General features: G+C 39.1%; 1 protein-coding gene across 6 annotated transcripts in view; it reads left to right on the plus strand.

Annotated features, from left to right (window-relative positions):
• The window catches only part of LOC106134085 (liprin-alpha-1), a 167,363-nt gene extending 144,315 nt beyond the window's left edge, over positions 1-23,048 (plus strand). For 4 of the 6 annotated variants that reach the window (XM_060945476.1, XM_060945477.1, XM_060945478.1 and 1 more), the window contains 12 exons: positions 908-991; positions 1,718-1,876; positions 3,123-3,278; positions 6,811-6,965; positions 9,650-9,845; positions 10,314-10,465; positions 11,213-11,415; positions 12,751-12,909; positions 13,778-13,892; positions 14,844-15,000; positions 16,919-17,035; positions 17,170-23,048. In XM_060945476.1, the coding sequence (XP_060801459.1) occupies positions 908-991; positions 1,718-1,876; positions 3,123-3,278; positions 6,811-6,965; positions 9,650-9,845; positions 10,314-10,465; positions 11,213-11,415; positions 12,751-12,909; positions 13,778-13,892; positions 14,844-15,000; positions 16,919-17,035; positions 17,170-17,268 (1,752 nt within the window). In that variant the 3' untranslated portion in view covers positions 17,269-23,048. Of the gene's footprint in view, positions 1-907; positions 992-1,717; positions 1,877-3,122; positions 3,279-6,810; positions 6,966-9,649; positions 9,846-10,313; positions 10,466-11,212; positions 11,416-12,750; positions 12,910-13,777; positions 13,893-14,843; positions 16,376-16,918; positions 17,036-17,169 lie in introns of all 6 variants that reach the window. The other 2 variants (XR_009656973.1, XM_060945480.1) reach the window with 2 other exon arrangements.
• Positions 23,049-23,160: the final 112 nt, after the last annotated feature.

Consider the following 23,160-nt stretch of genomic DNA (forward strand, 5'->3'; position numbering starts at 1 on the left):
AACCTTTTTAGAAGGTCACATACATACATACATAAATATAGTCACTTCTATATCCCTTGCGGGGTAGACAGAGCCAGCAGCCTTGAAAAGACTGATGAATGGGCGACGTTCAGCTGTTTGGCTTTGTGATAGAATTGGGATTCAAATAGTGACAGGTTGCTAGCCCATCGCATAAAAGAAGAATCCCAAGTTTTTTTTTTTTTTTTTTTTTTTTTTTTTTTTAAATAATTAGCCTCGAAGTAAGTTCGAGACTTGTGTTTCGAGATACTAACTCAACGATACTATATTTTATAATAATAAATACTTATATAGATAAACATCCAAGACCCAAGCCAATCAGAAAAAGTTCTTTTCTCATCATGCCCTGGCCGGGATTCGAACCCGGGACCTCCGGTGTCACAGACAAGCGTATTACCGCTGCGCCACAGAGGCCGTCGAGTTTATAAGCTTATCCCTTAGTCGCCTTTTACGACATCCATGGGAACGAGATGGAGTGGTCCTATTCTGTTATTTATTGGTGCCGGGAACCGCGCGACACTTATTTATCCTTTATTGTTACAATTACAATTTGTAAACTAACAATAGGCGGACTTCATGCTAATAGCATTATCTAACAGTCTACCATTGGGTTAAGTAGAGAACCTTTGTGTGGGTGATAATAATAATGTATAACATAGGAACCTTCAAGAGGAATCCCTAGTTTATAAGCCTTTATAAACTTGGGATTCCTCTTGAAGGCGATGTGCTAACAACCTGTCACTATTTGAATCTCAATTCCGTCATCAAGCCATACAGCTGAACGCGGCCTATCAGTCTTTTCAAGACTGTTGGCTCTGTCTACCTCGCAAGGGATATAGACGTGATTATATGTACATATGTAAATAAAATTTTACTATTCTGTTCACAGCTGGACGGCTCGTGGGAGAAACTGCAGCAAGCCCATGTGCTTGCCAACGTGCAACAATCTTTCGACGTTTCCAGCGATGCCGAGGTAATGTTCAAATTGACAGATGAAAAATTATCAAATCAAATGATAAAATAATTATAAAAAACCGTGCGTGTGCCTTGTGGTTCCCGGCACCAATACAAAAAAGAATAGGACCACTCCATCTCTTTCCCATGGATGTCGTAAAAGGCGACTAAGGGATAGGCTTACAAACTTGAAATTCTTTTTTAGGCGATGGGCTAGCAACCTGTCACTATTTAAATCTCAATTCTACCATTAAGCCAAATAGCTGGACGTGGCCATTCAGTCTTTTCAAGACTACTGGCTCTGTCTACCCCGCAATGGATATAGACGTGACCATATGTGTGTGTGTATGTAACAAATAAACAAAAGTCGTAAATAGCGAAATGAGATTGATTAACTTAACTTTTATAATAAAATCTGCTGATAGAGAGGTGAATATCGAGTGATAGAGAGGTGAACATCGAGAAAATTAATATGTCCTACTCATTTATTGAATCTTATACCAAATAAATTTCAGTTATTTGACTCGTCACTCGAAAAAGTCTACTCGTTGTCGGTTTAAACTGTTATATGATAAAGTCTAGAAAATTCTATTACCTTATAGTGCCTAGTTAACCGAGCGGTGCTCGTAGATTTTTTATTTTCGAATTTCATATTTTCATATCGTTCGAGCCATTTTCGAATACGCGAAGGTCTTTAAGTCTGATTGAATTCTGAGTGAATTTTATTCATTCATTTCTCCACCAGGGAGAAGAGTCGGAAGGCGGCGTAGAGGGCGGTCACACGGACGCGGCTGCCTTAGCTCTGATGCTGCAGGAACAGCTGGACGCCATCAACACGGAGATCAGGCTCATACAGGAGGAGAAACAGAGCACTGAAGCCCGCGCCGAGGAGCTGGAGTCCAGGGTGAGTGGTCTGATTGATATTGGTAGGTCCGTGGGAATTGAAGCTAGAGAGACTCAAGCGTGCTCAAAACATCGTGAGGAACAGGTTTACATACATACATACCATCACGCCTGTTTCCCATTGGGGTAGGCAGAGACTATGGAGATTCCACTTGCTACGATCAAGGAACAGGTTTCCTCAACAATATTACTTGTGTGTATGTAGTGGTATCACGATGGCACTAATCCTTCACCGTAAGAGCATCGGTTAGTATTCAAACTAATGTACATAAATTAAAAAAATAGTCATTGGTCCGAGGTGGGATTCGAACTTGCGCCTTTCTGCGCATCACGCATCTCAAGCGGCACCTTGCCAATTCGACCACCTACGCTCATTTGTAAATTATTGTACGTTTTGTATAAAAACTTGAGGGTGCAAGGGACTTTTAATGTGGGCAGCTAATAGCTTGGGTCGGTAGTGGGATTACTTTATTTGCATACATACATACATACATATGGTCACGTCTATATCCCTTGTGGGGTAGACAGAGCCAACAGTCTTGATATTTTATTTGCATTAGTCGAAATTTATATACAGGATATAACTATGAGAGTAAACTTTCAATACGAAATTTTTTACATTAACACTTATTTAGTTCTAAGGTATGGATGGGTATTGATCAAATTTGTTTTCCTCTAGATTCATAATTTTTATATACATATTTTTTAATTATTTATTTAAAAGGACATCATCTGTTATGTTTTTATTTTCGAACCAAAAAGTGTCACAGGTGTGTTTTACTATACTTTGTCCATTCGTTTATTTTGTATTTAACAGCTACCGCTGCTGTAGTCATGTTATGTGTGGAGTGATTCTATGCTAAAGTGAAGTGAACCACACGGCACTTATATATTTATTTATATATGTAAAGTTTGACGTCAATAAGTGATACTCAAATCCTGCTGTTTATCTTTAATTTTAAATTATACTCTTATAAGGGATGATGTTCTTTCTCATGTAAATATATATCTATTTTTATTTATTTATTAAGAAAGCAATTGAAACAAATATATTACAACTTAATGCCAATAAGAAATTATTGTTTCATAGATTTAATAAAGTTAAATCTAAGAAACAATAATTTCTTTGCTACTGCATTAAAAAAATTTAAAACACGTAAAAATTAATGTACAAATCTACTACATATTAACATGTAATTACTATATTAAAAAAAATAAACTAACCCCGGTAACGGTACTAACACCAGGTGGGTAGCTACGAGCACATGAACGTGGTGCCTCGGCGGGGCTCCCCCCCGCTCTCCCCGCCGCGCCACCCCCTCCACTCGCTGATGCCCCACCAGCAGCACCCCCCGCAACCACACCACGTACAACATGCTCAACACCATCACAAGTATCATACGGTGAGTTGCGATTGGATATACATAAATACATACACAAAATATCAATGTCAGTGATTGGATTTTTTTAAAGAAACTGTTATAGATATATGTACATACATACATAAAATCACCCTTTTTTCCCGAAGGGAAGGGAAGGAAGGGAGGATTTGAATTTGGAATGTTGATCATTTATCATACTCGTATTGTGATTTAAATTCGGAATGTGACTTGTGATATTCTGATTTTTTTAAATTTTTTATTGGTAAAGTTACCGTTAATGTAAGATTATAGAATGTGAAGCCGTTTTGAATTTTAGTGTTCGTCAGTTTTATATGAAAAGTGTGTTTAATTATAATACTGAGTGTGAATATTGTAAGATTTTTTATACATACATATTAATATTTTGCTCATTATATTTTAAGTTCCAATAATATAAAAAACGAAATAACAACTGTTCTTATAAAATAAAATTAAACAAAAAAAATGATATTGTACCATATTTTGTGGATGCGCGATTTTTGTTCCTGTTAATAAATACAAGTATTTATTGACTAATGATTTTGGTTCATACCAAAAAAATTATTAAATTGATAAACGATTGATGAAATCACTTTTAGATATGTTCTTGTTAGTTAAACTAAAGTAAAGTCAAAAACTGTTTTCTTGCACAGATAATTTTCTCATAATTTTATAAACACCTTACTATTTATAAATAATAATGGGTACGTTACATGCGCCTTAAATGCCTTTATTATTTATAAATATTAAAATACATGATTAGAATATTCTATGCGAATTTTAAAATCGCGTTACCACGAAAACGATTTTGCTTTGCGTGTAAGTATTTTAAAAATATGTACATACTGTTGCTGGGTGGCGGCAGGCGCCTGCGTCGATGTCCCCTGCGCACGCGCACGGCCGCGCGCCGCCCGCCGGCAGCCTGCCCGGCAGCCAGGTCGGTCTCCTGTACCCGCCAATGCCTCAATTGTACCCTGCAGCCACTATTTGTACCTTTGGCATCATATTTGTTTCAGCAAAGTGCAATTGATATATGCTCTATAGATCGATTTTGTACCTTATATATATTTTAGATCAATTTTGTACCTAATAGTGTCTGTTTGTACCTTAAAATCTTGATCATAGTTTCGGGATCCGATTTGCTATGACATCCCATGTCCTCATAAAGTCAATTTGTACTTCCAAATATATAATTATAACTTTGAGATCCGTACTGTAACTTAAAGTATCTTTTTGTGCCTTTTATATTATATTTGTACTGATTTTTGCCTTTGAGATCCCATGGGCACTTTATAGTGTATATTTGTACGTTCGAGATCCCATTCATTTTATGCATTTTTGAATTCCCATTTGATAGTACCCTTGTGCGCTTAACGCTATTTGTAGCTCCTGATGTCCAATAATCCCCTTGTGCCAGATTATATATTACTTACATACATACATACATATGTATGTATGTATATATTACTTAAGCATTAAATGTTGAGAGGAAAAAGTTAAAAATAGATGCAATGCTTCCTTGGATAGCTATAAACATTTACTGTCTATATCCCTTGCGGGCTAGACAGAGCCAACAGTCTTGAAAAGACTGAATATCCACGTTCAGCTATTTGGCTTAATGATAGAATTGAGATTCAAATAGTGACAGTTTTCTAACGCATCACCTGAAAAGAATCCTAAGTTTGTAAGCCTTTCCCTTAGTCATTCAGTTTTCAAGTGAAGACATAGGCATTTATGTGTTTGTAATATTTTTTCCTCTGAACCCGCCTTTACCCACAGTGTACCTGCTTGTTCTAACTCGTACCCACAACTATCACAGTAACTTGCAAGAACACGAGAGTCGACGGAAGCATTCGCTTGTGTATTCATGCGTACGCGCACTATTCACGCCTAGTGTTGCCCGACTATCAATAGTTTGACTATCGATAGTTTTTCACAATCGATAGTTTTTCACAATCGATAGTTTTTCACAATCGATTGTAACGTGGCATCGATACTATTGATTATGCTGATAATGTGCGCTGCCTCTTTGATTCTGAATTTTCCTTTTTATTTTTAATTAACTGGAAGAAATCTCTATTATAATAAATCCGCCATTGTACTATATATTCTTCTAAATCCAATTGCTGTTTTATATTTTGTTATATTTCTTTTTATGTGCAATGCAGAGTTTACAAACACACATACAAAAGATAGCGCTAAATATCGATGCTTCTGTTACTCCTAAAACTATCGATAAATGACTATCGAGCGGCAACACTACCACGCCTTTGTCTTTGTCCGCAAAATGTAGAACGAGTTTAATTTTTATAGAACAAATATTTTTAATATATTTTTATATACAATTGTCAGCAACAATCATATTTAAACATACAGAGAATCGAATATTATTCTTGTAATAATTAAGTTAAAGTTTTCAATTAATTATGTAATATTAAAAACATATTTTTATAAAAAATATAAAGTATATATTATATGTATTACAAAATAATAACTAGCATTTATATTATATCAATGAAACGGTGAAATTTAAGGGTATTGTGAAATTCGAATTGAGCCTCCTCTCTTTTCGAAGTCGGTTAAAAATAGTTAAATTCAATGTTTAAGATTACTGGTGCTTCATATTTGTATTGTAATGCTTAATGTAGCTTATTGAAAGAGCTTTTTGTTAACCCTTTACCTAACGTATCTGGGTAGTTAGATATGCTTTATTTATTTTTAATATTAATTAACAAAAATAATAGTTATTTATTTTATTTACATAAAGAAAACTCTAACCTTTGTCATCCTATATGTACAGATATTTTTGTTCTATTCTGTCACGAGATGGACTCAAGGAATAGTAATATAATATTGTATGAATTGCTGCTGTCTGTAAAATTCTTTAGTCGTTCAAATACGTATTCTCCCGTTCAAAAACGTACTTTCTAAACGCCAAATGTCAGCGAAATCTGTTCAGAGGCATGCATCAGAAATAACTTATAAATTTCTGGACTACAATATTTGGACGAAATTTTGATTTTAATGTGTCGTTGGAGTGTAAGAATAATTTCCAATGGACACTTAAAATTGCCTATGGCTTTGGATGCCAAGTCAAGGAAAGACCCAGGATGCTTATTCACGAAAGGGCTATTTCACTTCTTATTAGACGTTAAGTTATATTAAAGTTAATAAGTGATAACTAGTTTACAATTTTGGAAATAAATCTAATCTATTCCATTCTAACATTGAAAATCTGTCCCTTTCCTGTTTAACTTGAGCTGTAGAAAGAGAGAGAAGATATCATCTTTCAAAGTTGAATAAAAAGCACAACAAACTTTAGTAAACTCATACTGAATAAACGATATTTGCATTGTATAAGGCGACTATGTATCTAAGCTCTGTCAAATAGAATGAGTATTATAACATTACAGCTATGTGGATGAAGCGAAGGAAATATGCAGAGATCGTGGCAAGTGGAAAGAGGTAGTCTCTGCCTACCCCTCCGGGAAAGAGGCGTGATTTTATGTATGTATGTATGTATGTAACATTACAGCTACAGCTGTGCGAGGAGGGCGTGGCGGGCGCGGGGGGCGGCGAGGGCGCGGAGTCCCCGCTCACGGCGCGCTCGCTGCGGCTGGAGCGGGCGGCGCGCGCGCTGCACGCCGAGCGCGACCGCCTGCGCACGCACTACCAGCCGCACGTGGACGAGTGAGTTGACACCGGCGGTCCCGGGTTCGGGGCATGATGAGAAAAGAACTTTTTCTGATTGGCCTGGGTCTTTGATGTTTATCTATATAATTATTTATTAAAAAATATAGTATCGTATCTCATAACACAAGTCTCGAAATTACTTCAAGGCCCCTAATAGTTAACTAGATAGCCATCAGCGACTTATCATTTGTGAGCCATAAAGAGTCATCTTCTCATCACACAGTTATTCGACTAAAGCTTGCATATCTTACAAAAATATTAATTGCACTTTTTAGTTCTGTAGTCACTTTATCTTATACTAGCTGTGCCCGCGACTCCGTCCGCATTGATTATCTATATAAGTTTTAATTATAATATATAGTATCGTTGAGTTAGTATCTCGTTACACAAGTCTCGAACTTACTTCGACGCTAACTCATTCTGTGTAATTTGTCCCGTATGTATTTATTTGTTTATTCTGGACTTCATCCTCCGATCGTCTTCTCCCTCCTGGCTTTAGACCCGGTTGCATCCTCACCTCTCTGGAGATGGATCCTGGATTGGGTGAGTCAGGTTTTCACACGAAGCGACTCCCATCTGACCTCCGCAACCTTTGCAGGTGCTAACTCGTATTGAATCTATGGTAACAAGTCTTTAACAAAACTAGCAGAGAAAAATCACCATAGACACTACAATCAAAAATGTTTATCTGTATATTGAAAAGCTAGCTGTAACAAACGTTTCAAACACATTTTCGCCAAACAATTAACTATCTTTTCTCATTCCCACGCTGCCAAAGGACCTCAATGATGTCGGGGAGCCTCGCTCGGTTTCCGATACACAGGTGCATAACCAAACCTACATCGTTACCTGCGCTGAACCTATGCGACCCCGGTCAGAGAACTGGGCGGACGCCGTGGTGCGATTGCCCAGACGCACAGTTGAATTACACGCCGCACAAACTGTGCTTCAAGTCCAATTTGTATAAATTCTACGACAGTTATTTGTTTCACCATCCGTGCCTCGTAAAGTCTGCAAGTTATATTTAAGAAGAATAGATTGCAATAGATTTATTTTTAAAATTGGATACTAAGTATCACTTATTGACGTCACATTATTTAAATCTAATTATAAATACTACTGCTTCCAAAGCGCATGTGTAGAAGGAGCGGCGGAACAAACTACACTGCAGCATTTTCGCCGGACGTTTATAGAAGCTATGAGACAAATTATTTTATCAGTTGAATTGAGATTAATTCTTCATTCGTTCGGAATGAATGTTTGAATGAACGTATCTTTGTTTAGTACACAAAATATGTTCAGTTGTAGATGCATCGTTCTTTTAATGGAGTTATTAATTTCTGTTTCTATTCACCTTAAACTAAAGGCACGTTTTAGATTATGATTCCAATGTATTATATTGAAAAGGCCATATTTTTATTTGACAGATTTATCACACAAACTTGTTATTTTTATTTTTTTTAATTATCATTATAACTAATAATAAAATGGAATTACAATAGTTCTGGTTGTCTCATTGAACTTGTTTTTCAAAGAATATGGATCACAATGGTACGTTTATTTTTGTATGTGTGCCCCCGTCACGTAGAGACCCCAAAGGCTATAGTAATTCCATTTTATAGTTAAGCTAGTTGATGTTATAGGAGCTGTTATTATTTTCCATTTTTAACGATCTATCTCACTTTTTCTCCCATCAATTTTTATAATCGCTCGACGATGCTCTTTATATAACCCTTTACAAGATCATATAATTACACAAATGACGTTTAAGCTTCTGCTAAAACCACACTAAGTCTATTTAGCTGTGCCCGTGACTAGTTAGTATGGGAATCATTGAAGCCCTCAAGAATGAATAGTTTACCCCGTTTTTTTTTCACATTTTCCATTATTTTTTCGCTCTTAATAGTTGCAGCGTGATGTAATATCCTCCTAAAGGCCTAAAGCCTCCCTCGATAAATGGTCTATTCAACACAAAAAAAATTTTTCAATTCGAACCAGTAGTTCCTGAGATTAGCCCGTTCAAACAAACAAACTCTTCAGCTTTATAATATTAGTATAGATGTTAATCATCTTAGTATAAAATTTCTTCATGCACTCTTCTATTCTTAACATTCCACATCGCTCATTATATTTCCGTTGAAACAGAACTGAAAGTTTTACAAGACTTATTTTTAGTTTCAGCTATATTTTAGTTATTTATATGAACAACTCACAAACACTTATTTCCAATACAATACTCAATTTAATAATAATAATACAGGCGCACGAAACGTACCTTTATTATACTAACATGATACGACACGTCCGAGATAAAATTAAGGTACGTTACATGCGCGTTTAATGCCTGTATTGACGGCCTCTGTGGCGCAGCGGTAGTACGCTTGTCTGTGACACCGGAGGTCCCGGGTTCGAATCCCGGCCAGGGCATGATGAGAAAATAACTTTTTCTGATTGGCCTGGGTTTTGAATGTTTATCTATATAAGTATCTATTGTAAAATGAAGTATCGTTGAGTTAGTATCTCGTGACACAAGTCTCGAACTTACTTTGAGGCTAACTCGATCTGTGTAATTTGTCCCGTAAATATTTATATTTATGTATTATTTATAAGTTGTATAATGCAACGGGTAAGTTTAAAATCAGTTAATACCTCAAATTCATTATCATCCTATCCACCAACAGCAGTTCATCCCAGGAGTCTCTGGGCGCGTTGGGGTCCCTCGGGTCAGGGTACGGAGGCGCCTCCCCAGGTCTTCCTCGCGGCGTGACTTCGGCAGCTTCCGCCGTCTCCATAGCGTCAATGCATCAGCAGAAGAAGAGGGGAATCAAGAGTTCCCTGGGAAGGTTCTTTAGCAAAAAGGAGAAAGCTGGAATGCCTGTAAGTAATGTCTTCGTTAATGGAATCTACATTCATACCTTTACAGCAAAATCAAAATTACTATTAATTTTATTCAGGTTATAGGCATATCTTTGCAAGTTTTTTACAGTGTAATAAATTAAATTATATTTAAAAATATAGGGATATATCACGTCTATATCCCTTGCGGGGTAGACAGAGCCAACAGTCTTTAAAAGACTGATAGACCACGTTCAGCTGTTTGGTTTAATGATAGAATTGAGAATCAAATAGTGACAGGTTGGTAGACCAGCTTAAAAGAAGAATCCCAGATTTATAAACTTATTCCTTAGTCGCCCTTTGCGACGACCTGTTCTTTGTTCTATTGACGCCATACGACGCTTGTGTGACTTATAGTATTGGAAACCTGGCACAATTGGACAATATAGAAATGTACAAAATCATTAAGCAAAATATGGTACGATCATTCGATGATGATATGGTTCACAGCTCCAGCCAGGCGGCTCCCGTTCCTTATCATCGGCGTCCAGTCTCGGACTGTCTTCTCTAGCAGACGACACCACCCCCACGGATAACACGAGCACACCACACGGCCCCCACCATCCTCTGCAGCATCAGGATTACGCCAGAACTAAGACCAAGTCAGTATATTATTAGATATAGAAGATACTGGTTTTGTCACCTATCTTCTTTATTTCAGCGGTGGCCTAGTCTTGGATTATACTGGCAGGGTCGCCATGTGAATATGGTAAAGTCAGGTTTTAACGTGACTTTATGTATTTTATTTGTGTGTATGTGACTTTATGTTATTCATTCATATAATCACTTCTAGCCAGCAGTCTTGTTAGATGGACAGGCCACGTTCAGCTGTGAGGCTTAATGATAGAATTGAGATCCAAATAGTGACAGGTTGCTAGCCCATCGCCAAAAAAAAGGATCACAATTTTATAAGCCTATCCCTTAGTCGCCTTTTACGACATCCATGGGAAAGAGATGGAGTGGTCCTATTCTTTTTTGTATTGGTACCGGGAACCACACGGCACACTTTATGTTATTCATTCATATAATCACTTCCAGCCAGCAGTCTTGTAAGATGGACAGGGCCTACGTTCAGCTGTGAGGCTTACTGATAGAATTGAGATTCAAATAATGACAGGTTGCTAGCTCATCACCTAAATAAGAATCTCAAGTTTAATAAGCCGACTAAGGCTTTTTACGACATCCATGGGAAAAAGATGGTGTAGTCCTATTCTCTTTCTTTTTGTTTTGCTATCGGTTCCGGGGTGCACACTGCACCTTTTTAGAACTGTGACAATAACGGGAAAAAGATGGTGTGGTCCTATTCTATTTTTTACACCATTTGATAACCGTAGTGTCCCTCCCGGCAGAGAGCGCGACTACCGCCACGAGCTGCTGGGCGAGGCGATGCGCGCGGGCACGCCGTTCGCGCTGTGGAACGGGCCCACCGTGGTGGCGTGGCTGGAGCTGTGGGTGGGCATGCCCGCCTGGTACGTGGCGGCGTGCCGCGCCAACGTCAAGAGCGGCGCCATCATGTCGGCGCTGTCCGACCAGGAGATCCAGCGGGAGATCGGTGAGGCGCCATTTTGTACAACCTGGGGGGAGGGCCAGGGCTTTTACCCGGGAGGGTGTGGAACTCTTGGCACGCCTATCCAATTAATAAATATAATTAATAATTATGGAAAGAGGTAGTCTCTGCCTACTTCTGCCAGGAGATCCAGCGGGAGATCGGTGAGGCGCCATTTTGTACAGTACATCACCCCCCAGGGCCTTTACCCGGGGGGGTCGTAATGTGTCAGCCTATCCAATTAATAAATAAGTATAATAAATAATTATGGAAATAGGTAGTCTCTGCCTACTTCTGTCTTGATAGTAGTGTCTATGGTGATTTTTCCCTGCTAGTTTTGTTAAACTAGATATGTAACCATGGATCTAATACGAGTAAGGTCTACCTGCAAAGGTTGCGGAGGTCAGATGGGAGTCGCTTCGTGTGAAAACCTGACTCACCCAATCCAGGATCCATGTTCAAAGGCATACCCCGGGCTCCTCTCCAGAGTGGTGAGGATGCAACCGGGTCTAAAGCCAGGAGGGAGAAGATGATCGGAGGATGAAGTCCAGAATAAATAAATAAATATATACGGGACAAATTACACAGATTGAGTTAGCCTCGAAGTAAGTTCGAGACTTGTGTTACGAGATACTAATTCAACGGTACTATATTTTGTAATAAATACTTATATAGATAAACATCCAAGACCCAGGCCAATCAGAAAAAGTTCTGTTCTCATCATGCCCTGGCCGGGATTCGAACCCGGGACCTCCGGTGGCACAGACAAGCGTACTACCGCTGCGCCACAGAGGCCGCCGCTTTTGTTATCCTTTTTACTGACCACGGGTCTTACCCGGGTGGGTATGGGACTCCTGGCTCGTAATGTGCCAGCCTATCCACTTAAAGACAGGAGGAGGTTCCCTATCGGTGAGGCACATAGCGTTTGCTATTTAGACGACATAATGTGTATGGCTCCAAAAGTCTATAGCAAGATACTTTTATTTTTATAATAATTTGAGTGCGTTTGACCTCAATCTGCCTGATGGTAAGCAAGATGAGGCTTGAGGTGGAACACGCAGACGCAAATAATGCATTTTCACTCTTCCTTTTTTGTCTTGATTTCTACCTGCAGAACTTCTACTACGTTAGATCTTGGTTTAAAATATAACGACATAAAACATGTAGAAGGTAGTCAGCTGATTGTAGTGTCTACAAAAAGGTTTTAAAAGCGCAATAAAAGTCATTGAGAGGAACACACCAAGATGAAGGTTTCTTTTTGCCTCACATCCTACACGCTTTCTTACAATTAGTAAATCAATATCACTTCGATTAATATATCCATCCCTTTCTCTCCCACAGGCATCAGCAACCCCCTGCACCGGCTGAAGTTGCGGCTGGCGATCCAGGAGATGGTGTCTCTGACATCCCCGTCGGCGCCGCGCGGCACCGCCTGCGCCGCGCTCGCCTTCGGGGATATGAACCACGAGTGGATCGGCAACGTGTGGCTGCCTTCACTCGGTGAGATATTACATACATACATACATACATAAAATCATGCCTTTTTCCCGGAGGGGTAGGCGGAGACTACCTCTTTCCGCTTGCCACGATCTCTGCATACTTCCTTCGCTTCATCCACATTCATAACTCTCTTCATGCAAGCTCGGCGGTTTCGGGTACTTTTGACTTGACCCTTTACCAGGACGTCCTTAATTTGATCAAGATACGTTCGTCTAGGTCTTCCCACTCCGACCTTTCCCTCCACACTCTCCTTTTATATCTGCTTAGTCAACCTGCTTTCATTCATCCTCTCCACATGACCGAACCATCTTAACATACCCGGTGAGATAGTGTGACATTTATACAGCTGCCAGGCTGATTTCACATGTCAATGAAAACTAAATCACAATCTTTATGCTGAATCGCGCTAACACCAGCTCCTACTGATCATCGTTGAAGCAGCGGCTCCTCTGATAAATACATTGAAAGATTTTTTTCTACAAATAAGTGGTGCCCTTGTACTGGATTTCTCTTTAGTTTAAGTTCAATTTTTTTTTCTTGATGTACATAGATTTATAAATAAATTAAAAAAAATACACTCAGCGCCCTCTCTGTAATTTATATACTCTACCACGTTTTGAAACATCGCCATTTTTAAGCAGCGGCTGTTAACTTAGTTTTAAGTAATTAATTTGACGTCAACGAATGTTGTTAAACCATAAGATATAACAAATATTGAGTGATATTAAAACGTCCCATATTAATGAATTGATATTTTAAATTTGAATAACCTATATGTGATGTACTTAAAATTTTAACGTGTCTAATGTCTGTATTTTTGTATTTGCTATCAGGTTCACGACACTAATGTGAAGCTATATATTTACAGGTCTACCGCAATACAGGACGACGTTCATGGAGTGTCTGGTGGACGCGAGAATGCTGGAGCATCTCACGAAGAGGGACCTACGCACTCAGCTCAAAATGGTCGACAGTTTCCACAGGTATACTTATAGAAAAGACCGATGTAAAATGTCAGAAAGATCTTTTAAAGACAATAATTATATAAATTTTTTTTTCACATTTACCATAACACATACACGAGCAATATTTGTATTTATCTATAATCGTGTTTTGAAATTTAGTTTTAATTAATAAATAGCACACGGACGCTAAAAATTGGTTAAGCTGGGTATTACGTCTGGTAAATTTTGAATTTTAATTTTTTTTCCTCTAGACATATTTTTCCATGAAGGTAAAGGAAGTGTGGAAGGAGATAGGGGTCGCCTTTACCCAGCTCAACCAAAGATAGGTTAAAAAGTATATACTCTAAGTTTAACTAAGTCTGAAGGCCTCTGTGGCGCAGCGGTAATACGCCTCGTCTGCGACACCGGAGATCCCGGGTTCGAATCCCGGTCAGGGCATGATGAGAAACGAACTTTCTCTGATTGGTCTGGGTCTTGGATGTTTATCTATATAAGTATTTATTATAAAATATAGTATCGTTGAGTAAGTATTTCGTAACACAAGTCTCGAACTTACTTCGAGGCTAACTCAATCTGTGTAATTTGTCCTGTATAACATTTATATTTAATATAATATTTTATATTTAAAACGGTTAACAAACACACCACCAGATCTCCGTTCCGTCACCCAGGTACTAATTGTCAACATTATAAATATATACGGGACAAATTACACAGTTTGAGTTAGAGTCGAAGTTAGTTCGAAACTTGTGTTACGAGATACTAAACCAACGATACTTTATTTTATTATAAAGACCCAGGACAATGAGAGAAAGTTCGTTTCGCGAGATAAACTATCGCTGTCAAGTTATACGATAAAAACGACGTCGCGCATGCCATGCTAGCCCCGCTGGCCGGGATCGGAACCCGGGACCTCCGGTGTCACAGACGAGGCCGTCATTGAGCATACAATCGTGTTCTCACCCCCAGAACGTCGCTCCACTTCGGCGTGGCGTGCCTGAAGCGCGTGGGCTACAGCGTGCGCGTGCTGGAGGAGCGGCGGCGCGCGGCCGAGCTGTGCGCGCGCGACGTGCTCGTGTGGACCAACGAGCGGCTGCAGCGCTGGCTCGCCGCCATCAACCTCAAGGTCGTCCATATATACTGCACGCACCTCCACATAGGTTGCTAGCCACACGCCAGCTGTGCGCGCGCGACGTGCTCGTGTGGACCAACGAGCGGCTGCAGCGCTGGCTCGCCGCCATCAACCTCAAGGTCGTCCATATATACTGCACGCACCTCCACATAGGTTGCTAGCCACACGCCAGCTGTGCGCGCGCGACGTGCTCGTGTGGACCAACGAGCGGCTGCAGCGCTGGCTCGCCGCCATCAACCTCAAGGTCGTCCATATATACTGCACGCACCTCCACATAGGTTGCTAGCCACACGCCAGCTGTGCGCGCGCGACGTGCTCGTGTGGACCAACGAGCGGCTGCAGCGCTGGCTCGCCGCCATCAACCTCAAGGTCGTCCATATATACTGCACGCACCTCCACATAGGTTGCTAGCCACACGCCAGCTGTGCGCGCGCGACGTGCTCGTGTGGACCAACGAGCGGCTGCAGCGCTGGCTCGCCGCCATCAACCTCAAGGTCGTCCATATATACTGCACGCACCTCCACATAGGTTGCTAGCCACACGCCAGCTGTGCGCGCGCGACGTGCTCGTGTGGACCAACGAGCGGCTGCAGCGCTGGCTCGCCGCCATCAACCTCAAGGTCGTCCATATATACTGCACGCACCTCCACATAGGTTGCTAGCCACACGCCAGCTGTGCGCGCGCGACGTGCTCGTGTGGACCAACGAGCGGCTGCAGCGCTGGCTCGCCGCCATCAACCTCAAGGTCGTCCATATATACTGCACGCACCTCCACATAGGTTGCTAGCCACACGCCAGCTGTGCGCGCGCGACGTGCTCGTGTGGACCAACGAGCGGCTGCAGCGCTGGCTCGCCGCCATCAACCTCAAGGTCGTCCATATATACTGCACGCACCTCCACATAGGTTGCTAGCCACACGCCAGCTGTGCGCGCGCGACGTGCTCGTGTGGACCAACGAGCGGCTGCAGCGCTGGCTCGCCGCCATCAACCTCAAGGTCGTCCATATATACTGCACGCACCTCCACATAGGTTGCTAGCCACACGCCAGCTGTGCGCGCGCGACGTGCTCGTGTGGACCAACGAGCGGCTGCAGCGCTGGCTCGCCGCCATCAACCTCAAGGTCGTCCATATATACTGCACGCACCTCCACATAGGTTGCTAGCCACACGCCAGCTGTGCGCGCGCGACGTGCTCGTGTGGACCAACGAGCGGCTGCAGCGCTGGCTCGCCGCCATCAACCTCAAGGTCGTCCATATATACTGCACGCACCTCCACATAGGTTGCTAGCCACACGCCAGCTGTGCGCGCGCGACGTGCTCGTGTGGACCAACGAGCGGCTGCAGCGCTGGCTCGCCGCCATCAACCTCAAGGTCGTCCATATATACTGCACGCACCTCCACATAGGTTGCTAGCCACACGCCAGCTCTAGAGAGTAGAGTCTTAATCGCGATTACAAAGATATCACGGATTGCAGCATAAATACAACCTCCGATTCAACATAGTCTGTTGCGCGGTTCCCCAGGCATTACACCTAGCCTAGCGGATCTTCCCTTTGGTGGCGTCGAGCTGAAACATCGCTCCCGCTAAAGCCTTTAAGAAGAATCCCAAGTTTATAAGCATATCCCTTAGTCTTAGAGTGATTCTATTCTAATTGCCGGAAACCACACGGCTACAAATCCTACCTGATCTATATATCAGTGACTCTTTTCAGATTCGCGTGAATTATTTTATCAATGTATTTTCTTATTTTGAGTGCTTAGTAAATTATATGTAATTTAATCAGCGCCACCTAGTGGTAACGCAATGGCACTAATGCAGTTCCATACAGATCGCGTTTACTCGCTCGACGCGTTTGATCCAGTAAAGTTCGCCTCTGTACAAGTATTATACAATAACTTATCTTTATTTTACAGGAATACGCGAACAATCTAGTGGAGAGCGGGGTGCACGGCGCCCTGATAGCGTTAGACGACAATTTCGACGCGAACAGTATGGCGTTAGCGTTGCAGATACCAACGCAAAATACGCAGGTATGTAATTAATTTATCTGTTTTATATTGAGACTGTCTTTTTGTGTTTACTGTGATAAATTACCATGATTCTGTACTTGGTTTTTTCATATATAATAAAATAGTTGTGATTTTATTTAATTTTGTACTTCCAGGCGCGTCAAATCTTGGAGGTAGAGTTCAGCAACTTGCTGGCAAGTGGCACAGAGCGTGCAGCCCGCGCCGCCTCGCATCTCGACCACTCCACCTCCTGACACAACACGCTCAACTAACTGCGCTCTGTGCACCCACAAAGCCAAGTCATGTAATACTGGGGTCAGCAGTGGGGTCGCTGATATACTTGGGGACAGTAGGGGGATCCCCGATGTTGAAGTCCGCCAATACAGCGACTTTTGTTTAGTGACATTAATAACAATATCGGTTTGTAATTTGGAGAAATCTGGAGCAAGGAAGTTAGTTGGGAGGAATGGTGTCGTTGTAATTTGTATAAAAACGGGAGATAAATAATTTTACATTTTAGATAAACTGCCAGTAATTGGGAATATGTTATTCCGCCATTAGTTTAGAGATAGCTATTAAAATAAATTATTCAATAATGTATGTTACTAACAGCTGTCAAAACAAGTTTTTGTTAGTGACTGGAAATATAACCCTTATTTTCAAAATTATCTCTTCCCCGGAAGCAGACACAAGACATTTCATTACTATACAAGAACTTATTTGATTGATGAATCAATATACCCAATAAATTGATCAAAGTTTTTCCTGAAATGTTACTACTCCTAGATCCAAAATCGTAGTTTGTTACAGCCTCGAGATTTCCCCAAATTTAGGCAAATGTAATTCACCATATAATATAACGTCTGCGCAGATTTAATCGTCTTCTAACTTTGAACATGGCAAACACTAACAATAACCTCAAATTTTAACAAAATAGCTAGTACAAATTTCACATATACCTACACAAAACAGAACTCATTTTAGTTTTTCTCTTTATCAGTGTTGCCATGTTCAGAAGAAGTGTTGTTATAACAATAAGTTTCCACTGTGTATATTAACTTAAATTAACAGTAGTTAAAGTCGCTTGATATAACTATACGATACGAAATACAAAGTGCTCTGATACGGTAGGTTTACTATGTACTTAATGTGTACTCCATATTTATTATCATTATAGGTATACGTGCGGTGCGTGCTTGTCGGAAAATTATACAAAATATACAGCAAATGAAACCATTGGTTATCGTTGGCAACACTGTCATAAGGAATAAGTTTTTTTACTACATTCTCTAAATTAAATATAACTATGGCGTACTTATTTTTTTTTCTCAATACATAGGAATTATGTAATGTTTTTACCTTATTGTATTTTTGATTACATTTAGTTTTTTTTATTATTTTTCGATAAGCACGGCCGCATTCAACATTGTCATACTCTGATGCCAAATATTAGTTAAAATCAACTAATATGTTTAGGGCAATACACCATTGCTACGAATAATTTGCAGTATTCTTAATAAAATACGCAAGATATATGAGAATACTCATATACAAACTATAACTGATTAAACCAGTATATTTTACGTCTATATAATTTATGTATTGGTTCAAATTCCTAATTAAAAATGTTTCATTCGTTACGGACTTGACATTTCTCGCTGTAATGTAACATCTTTTCTACCTGTGTTTCTGCAATAAAGAGATTTGTATTTGTCGCTTTAAGTTGGACACAAATTACATTGAGATAACTCTTTTAAGATGTCTAATTACATTTATTTGAACGCAGTTATTTGTAGCAATGACCAATCATAGTGTACTATGTTGCGACAAAGTGTTTTATCATAATCCAAAAGAAATGTAGGAAAAGTGATAGGAAGTCTCGAAATCGGATCCGATTATCAAAATACGGATTTCGAACGCCTAAATAAGTATGTTACTAGACGGGAAAGATGTCAGTCTGTCTGTCAAGTGCCTCTTTGAGGTGTGTATATATATAGCTTAATATAGGCTGCTCCTAGCAGGTTTATTTCGCGCTACGCCATACCTCAATATGACGTGTGACCAGGTATAATAGACGCTTTGGTCAATTTACGAATCAAAATGGAGGGTAGTTATGTCTTGTTATCTGTTTTGCTGTATCTCTCAACGTCCATTTAATTATTTTGAGCGGATTGGTTGATAGTGACTATTTCAGATTAAATTTTCTTACAATTCAAGTAATGTACTGTAAAAATATATGTGAATTTAGGCTTCTTTTTCTAATACGTCATTGTGAGAAATATTCAACTACCCTCAAATTTCATGCATCTTGTCAAGTCTTTAACCCTAATGACTTGAGCCTTCCTTAGCATTGTACCATTTATTTATTTTTTCATTCCTCTTTATATCAAAAGATTGATTTCAAAGTGTTCGTTGCGACGCGCAAGCAAAACGGTAGACAGATCCAACGGCGCTCTCAAAATAGCGGCTATATGCTTAATATGCTTGTAATCTGTATGCGAACTGGCATACAAGGGCACACACACTAGTCTTATGTACAGTGTTAATGTTGTTTTATAATCTTCTATTTTATTAACTACATTGTAATAGTTAAATAGCGAACATCAACTGAGACGTAGCTAGGTATATTTTTGTTAAATGCGTATACATATAAAATTCCGATCTAAAATGACCCGTCAGTTAGCCATCTACTTCTCATCGTATCAATAAGACAAGGATGGATGTATAATCTTCGTGTGACAGGTCATTTTCGTTCGGAACGAAATATACAAGTGTGCGGGAGATAGTAGCGTTAGTTACACGTTCGGCCGCAAAATGGCGGACGATTAATTGGCGCTGCAGTATCTCATAGACGTCGCTGGGTAAACGATTTTTTTTCTATAACGAACAAATATTTTTAAGACACTCAAATCACAAATAGATCGTGTTATAGATAACTTGATATTTCCGATTCATAATGTTATGATCTTTGTTATTGTAAGTAGTAACTCGTATATTTTAAGTTTTCCATAGAAATATCAACATTTATGCCGCGAATGACGTTGTAAAGAAATAATGAATAGTATCGTTTGCCGAGCGACCCGCCACATCTATAGTTATGAGATAAAATTTAAAATTGTATAGCTAAACGATTTTATTTGGTGAAATCTATCAGTAGCGAATATCTATATTGTAAATATAATTTCTATACTTATAATAGCGTTTTTATCATGTAGTAACCGAATGTAGCAATATTTAGCTAGGATGTGTTCAGATGACTTAGAAGTTTTTTTTATATAATTTTTAATGCTTTATTTATTAAACTAGAAATTAAGTTATTATTTAAATGTAATAACGTCGAAGCTATATGAAATTTTTGGATTGGTTATGGAGAATATTACCTCATAATCGTGTATACTGTTGTCGTGTAATATTAAAAGTGTTTTTACTCTGAAAATGAAGGGCTGCTAATGTAATGATTATGGTTTCAAGTATATGTAATTACGAGTATATATATATATAGTATATTTGAGTAACAGTATTAATAAAAATTAGGCGAATAAACGTGTGGCCACCGGTGTGATTGTAATTTATTGTAATTTCAATCCTATTCACGGACTTATTTAATGTTGAAGCCTCTATTATAAATATAAGAACATAAATTACCTCGATAAACGTTCAATTGACAAATAAATAAATTAATGTGAGATCTGACGCTGCGGCGACATTCCGTCCTGCTCGCACGCTGTCTCACTCACACGCCCGATCGTAGCCGAAGTTCGGCGATGTTGCCCGAACGAAGCAATTTATGAAAACAGTATTACAACCTCAGGTAATTTAATCTTATGAAATTCGCTAGCATTATTATAAAAATTTACATAGATTTTTTTAAAGATAAATAAGTCCTTGCATAGGGTTTAACAAGTAGCTGACCGACCGATTTTGTATTCGATTAATCGATTCGATGTATTTATTGTACGTTGTGGCTATCGTCGAGGTATCGGGAGCTAACGTGAGACGACATTAGGTACCCTCAATATTATAATTCAAATCACTAATCATATGTCAAACGTACAGATATATCATGTAGTTGGATCGGTAATGTGAAAGGGACAGAATAATCGATTGTTAATCGTGACATAGTTTAACGAGATCATTGTTCATGCTGTATAGTTTTGGCATCAGTTCTAGAAAAAAAAAGTAAATAAATAAAATTATTCACAATAAAATTTAACATTTTGGTTTTTATATTAAAAATTCAAAGTATGAATCATTCTCATATTAAATGTATTGGTTTGGACCAATAGAAAAAGTACCAAAAGACAGCTATATAAAATATTTCGAGGTCAACCTCGAAGTATTTTATATAGCTGTCTTTTGGTATCAGTATCAACAAGACAATGATGGCAATACATTGTCCGTATGACGGCGTGTTTCGGATTCGGATGGAATATATATAGACAGGCGTCAAATAAGCCGGTAGATTATCGGAAATAGGCGAACAGGAGTAGACATGATATCTTATTTGTAGACATTTCCTGGAGGACATGTTTTTTGTTATTTGTCCTCGTGTCATTTATGATTAGGCAACAAAATTCTGTAACTAAATAAATTACACCAAAGAAACATAACATACAATTTTGGTGACATGTCATCTAAACGTATAATTTGATTATAAATTCTTACCTTTATAAAATTAAAGAAATAGCGGTAACTGTACAGAAGAGTATAGCAACACTTAAAGATTGCATCCTGTTGCACTCCGGTCGCCATTTTTCCCGAAATGTGCTATAGATTTTGTATCGCCGGCTAGCCGCCTTGCGCCTCGCGTAAATATCATTCATACACATCAATTGTTTCATTGTGAACTAAATTATATAAGTATAGCGTCTATATACATATTATATAAATCAAGTGTACGCCGTGAATTTTTTGTCATCCGAATATTTGCAATATTTTATTTCACGATAATTAGTTTTTTCACTTTGCCTAATCTAAAGATATCTACAAAGATAAATGGTTTGAAACGGCCTCATTTTTGCATATCTAGAATATTCTTTACTTAAAATTTTGAATTCAATTTAAAAAATATACTTCAGCCATCTTAGTCTGTGTCGCCTGAGCGAGAAAGAGATGGCACAATATCTTTCGACGTTTCCATGCATTTCGGGTGATGAAAAATTGACGATGTATATTTACGAGACAGTTATTTAGTTACTCGATAGCGTAGCGTGCGTTCGCCGCCGGCGCATGTCCGTACCACAACCTCCATAAGTGCCAATTGTCGACAGTTGCTTAGGGCCGGCGCGGGGCGAGGGAAACGAAACGACTGTTATTTGATAATATTGAAAAAAAAACGCTTAATAGCTGTTAAAAAAAAGTTCACGACCTATTTATGGTTCCATGCTATAATCAGATATATAACGACTATTATTAACGTTATATCAATAGTTTTTTTAATAATATTCATGATAATTCTGTATCAATGAATAATTAAATTGATTATACAAAAAAGACAGCGTGTCATCTAAAACTAGTATTTTCATACAAATACTGTTTCCAAATGCATGGGACATCTTATTTATTGAGCTCCACTTTAAAAAGAATAGTTTATAAAAAGCTATAGAAGTTGGATAAAAAGCCTAGAATTATATTAATAACGTCACTTCGCATCCCTTGTCCGCGCCAAACCTACATCAGAAGCGCCTGCCGAGATAACTAGAATAATTTTATATCGGAACATTCCAGATGACGTCACGCGGTCGCGTCCCAGTGGCTCGCGCTACCAAAGAGTAAAGTTACCTTCACGTTAAGAAGTTTAAATGTAAAATATATCGTTAGTGAAATTTCGAATGTGTATATAATTTTGCATAAAAGTGTTTGCATAGCTTCATTAGGGAGTATATAACGGTTTGTACGATCCCAGTGTCAGATTTGTCGGTTGAGACTCAACATTCCAGCTTCTTGTCAATCAGTTAGCCTCGCTTGGACGGCTAAGGTGCCGGAACAAATGTTAAAATAGACAAACATTATTTTGACCAATGTAATCTGAAATACTGTGTAACCTTTGTAAAAATATTTATCGAGTGTGATGACGACATACGTTATGCATAAAGATAAGAAGTAAATACAATTTACACGATAAAATGACGTTGTTTTATTAATGA

Source organism: Amyelois transitella, chromosome 8 (assembly GCF_032362555.1).
Source record: "Amyelois transitella isolate CPQ chromosome 8, ilAmyTran1.1, whole genome shotgun sequence".
Lineage (NCBI taxonomy): Eukaryota > Metazoa > Arthropoda > Insecta > Lepidoptera > Pyralidae > Amyelois > Amyelois transitella.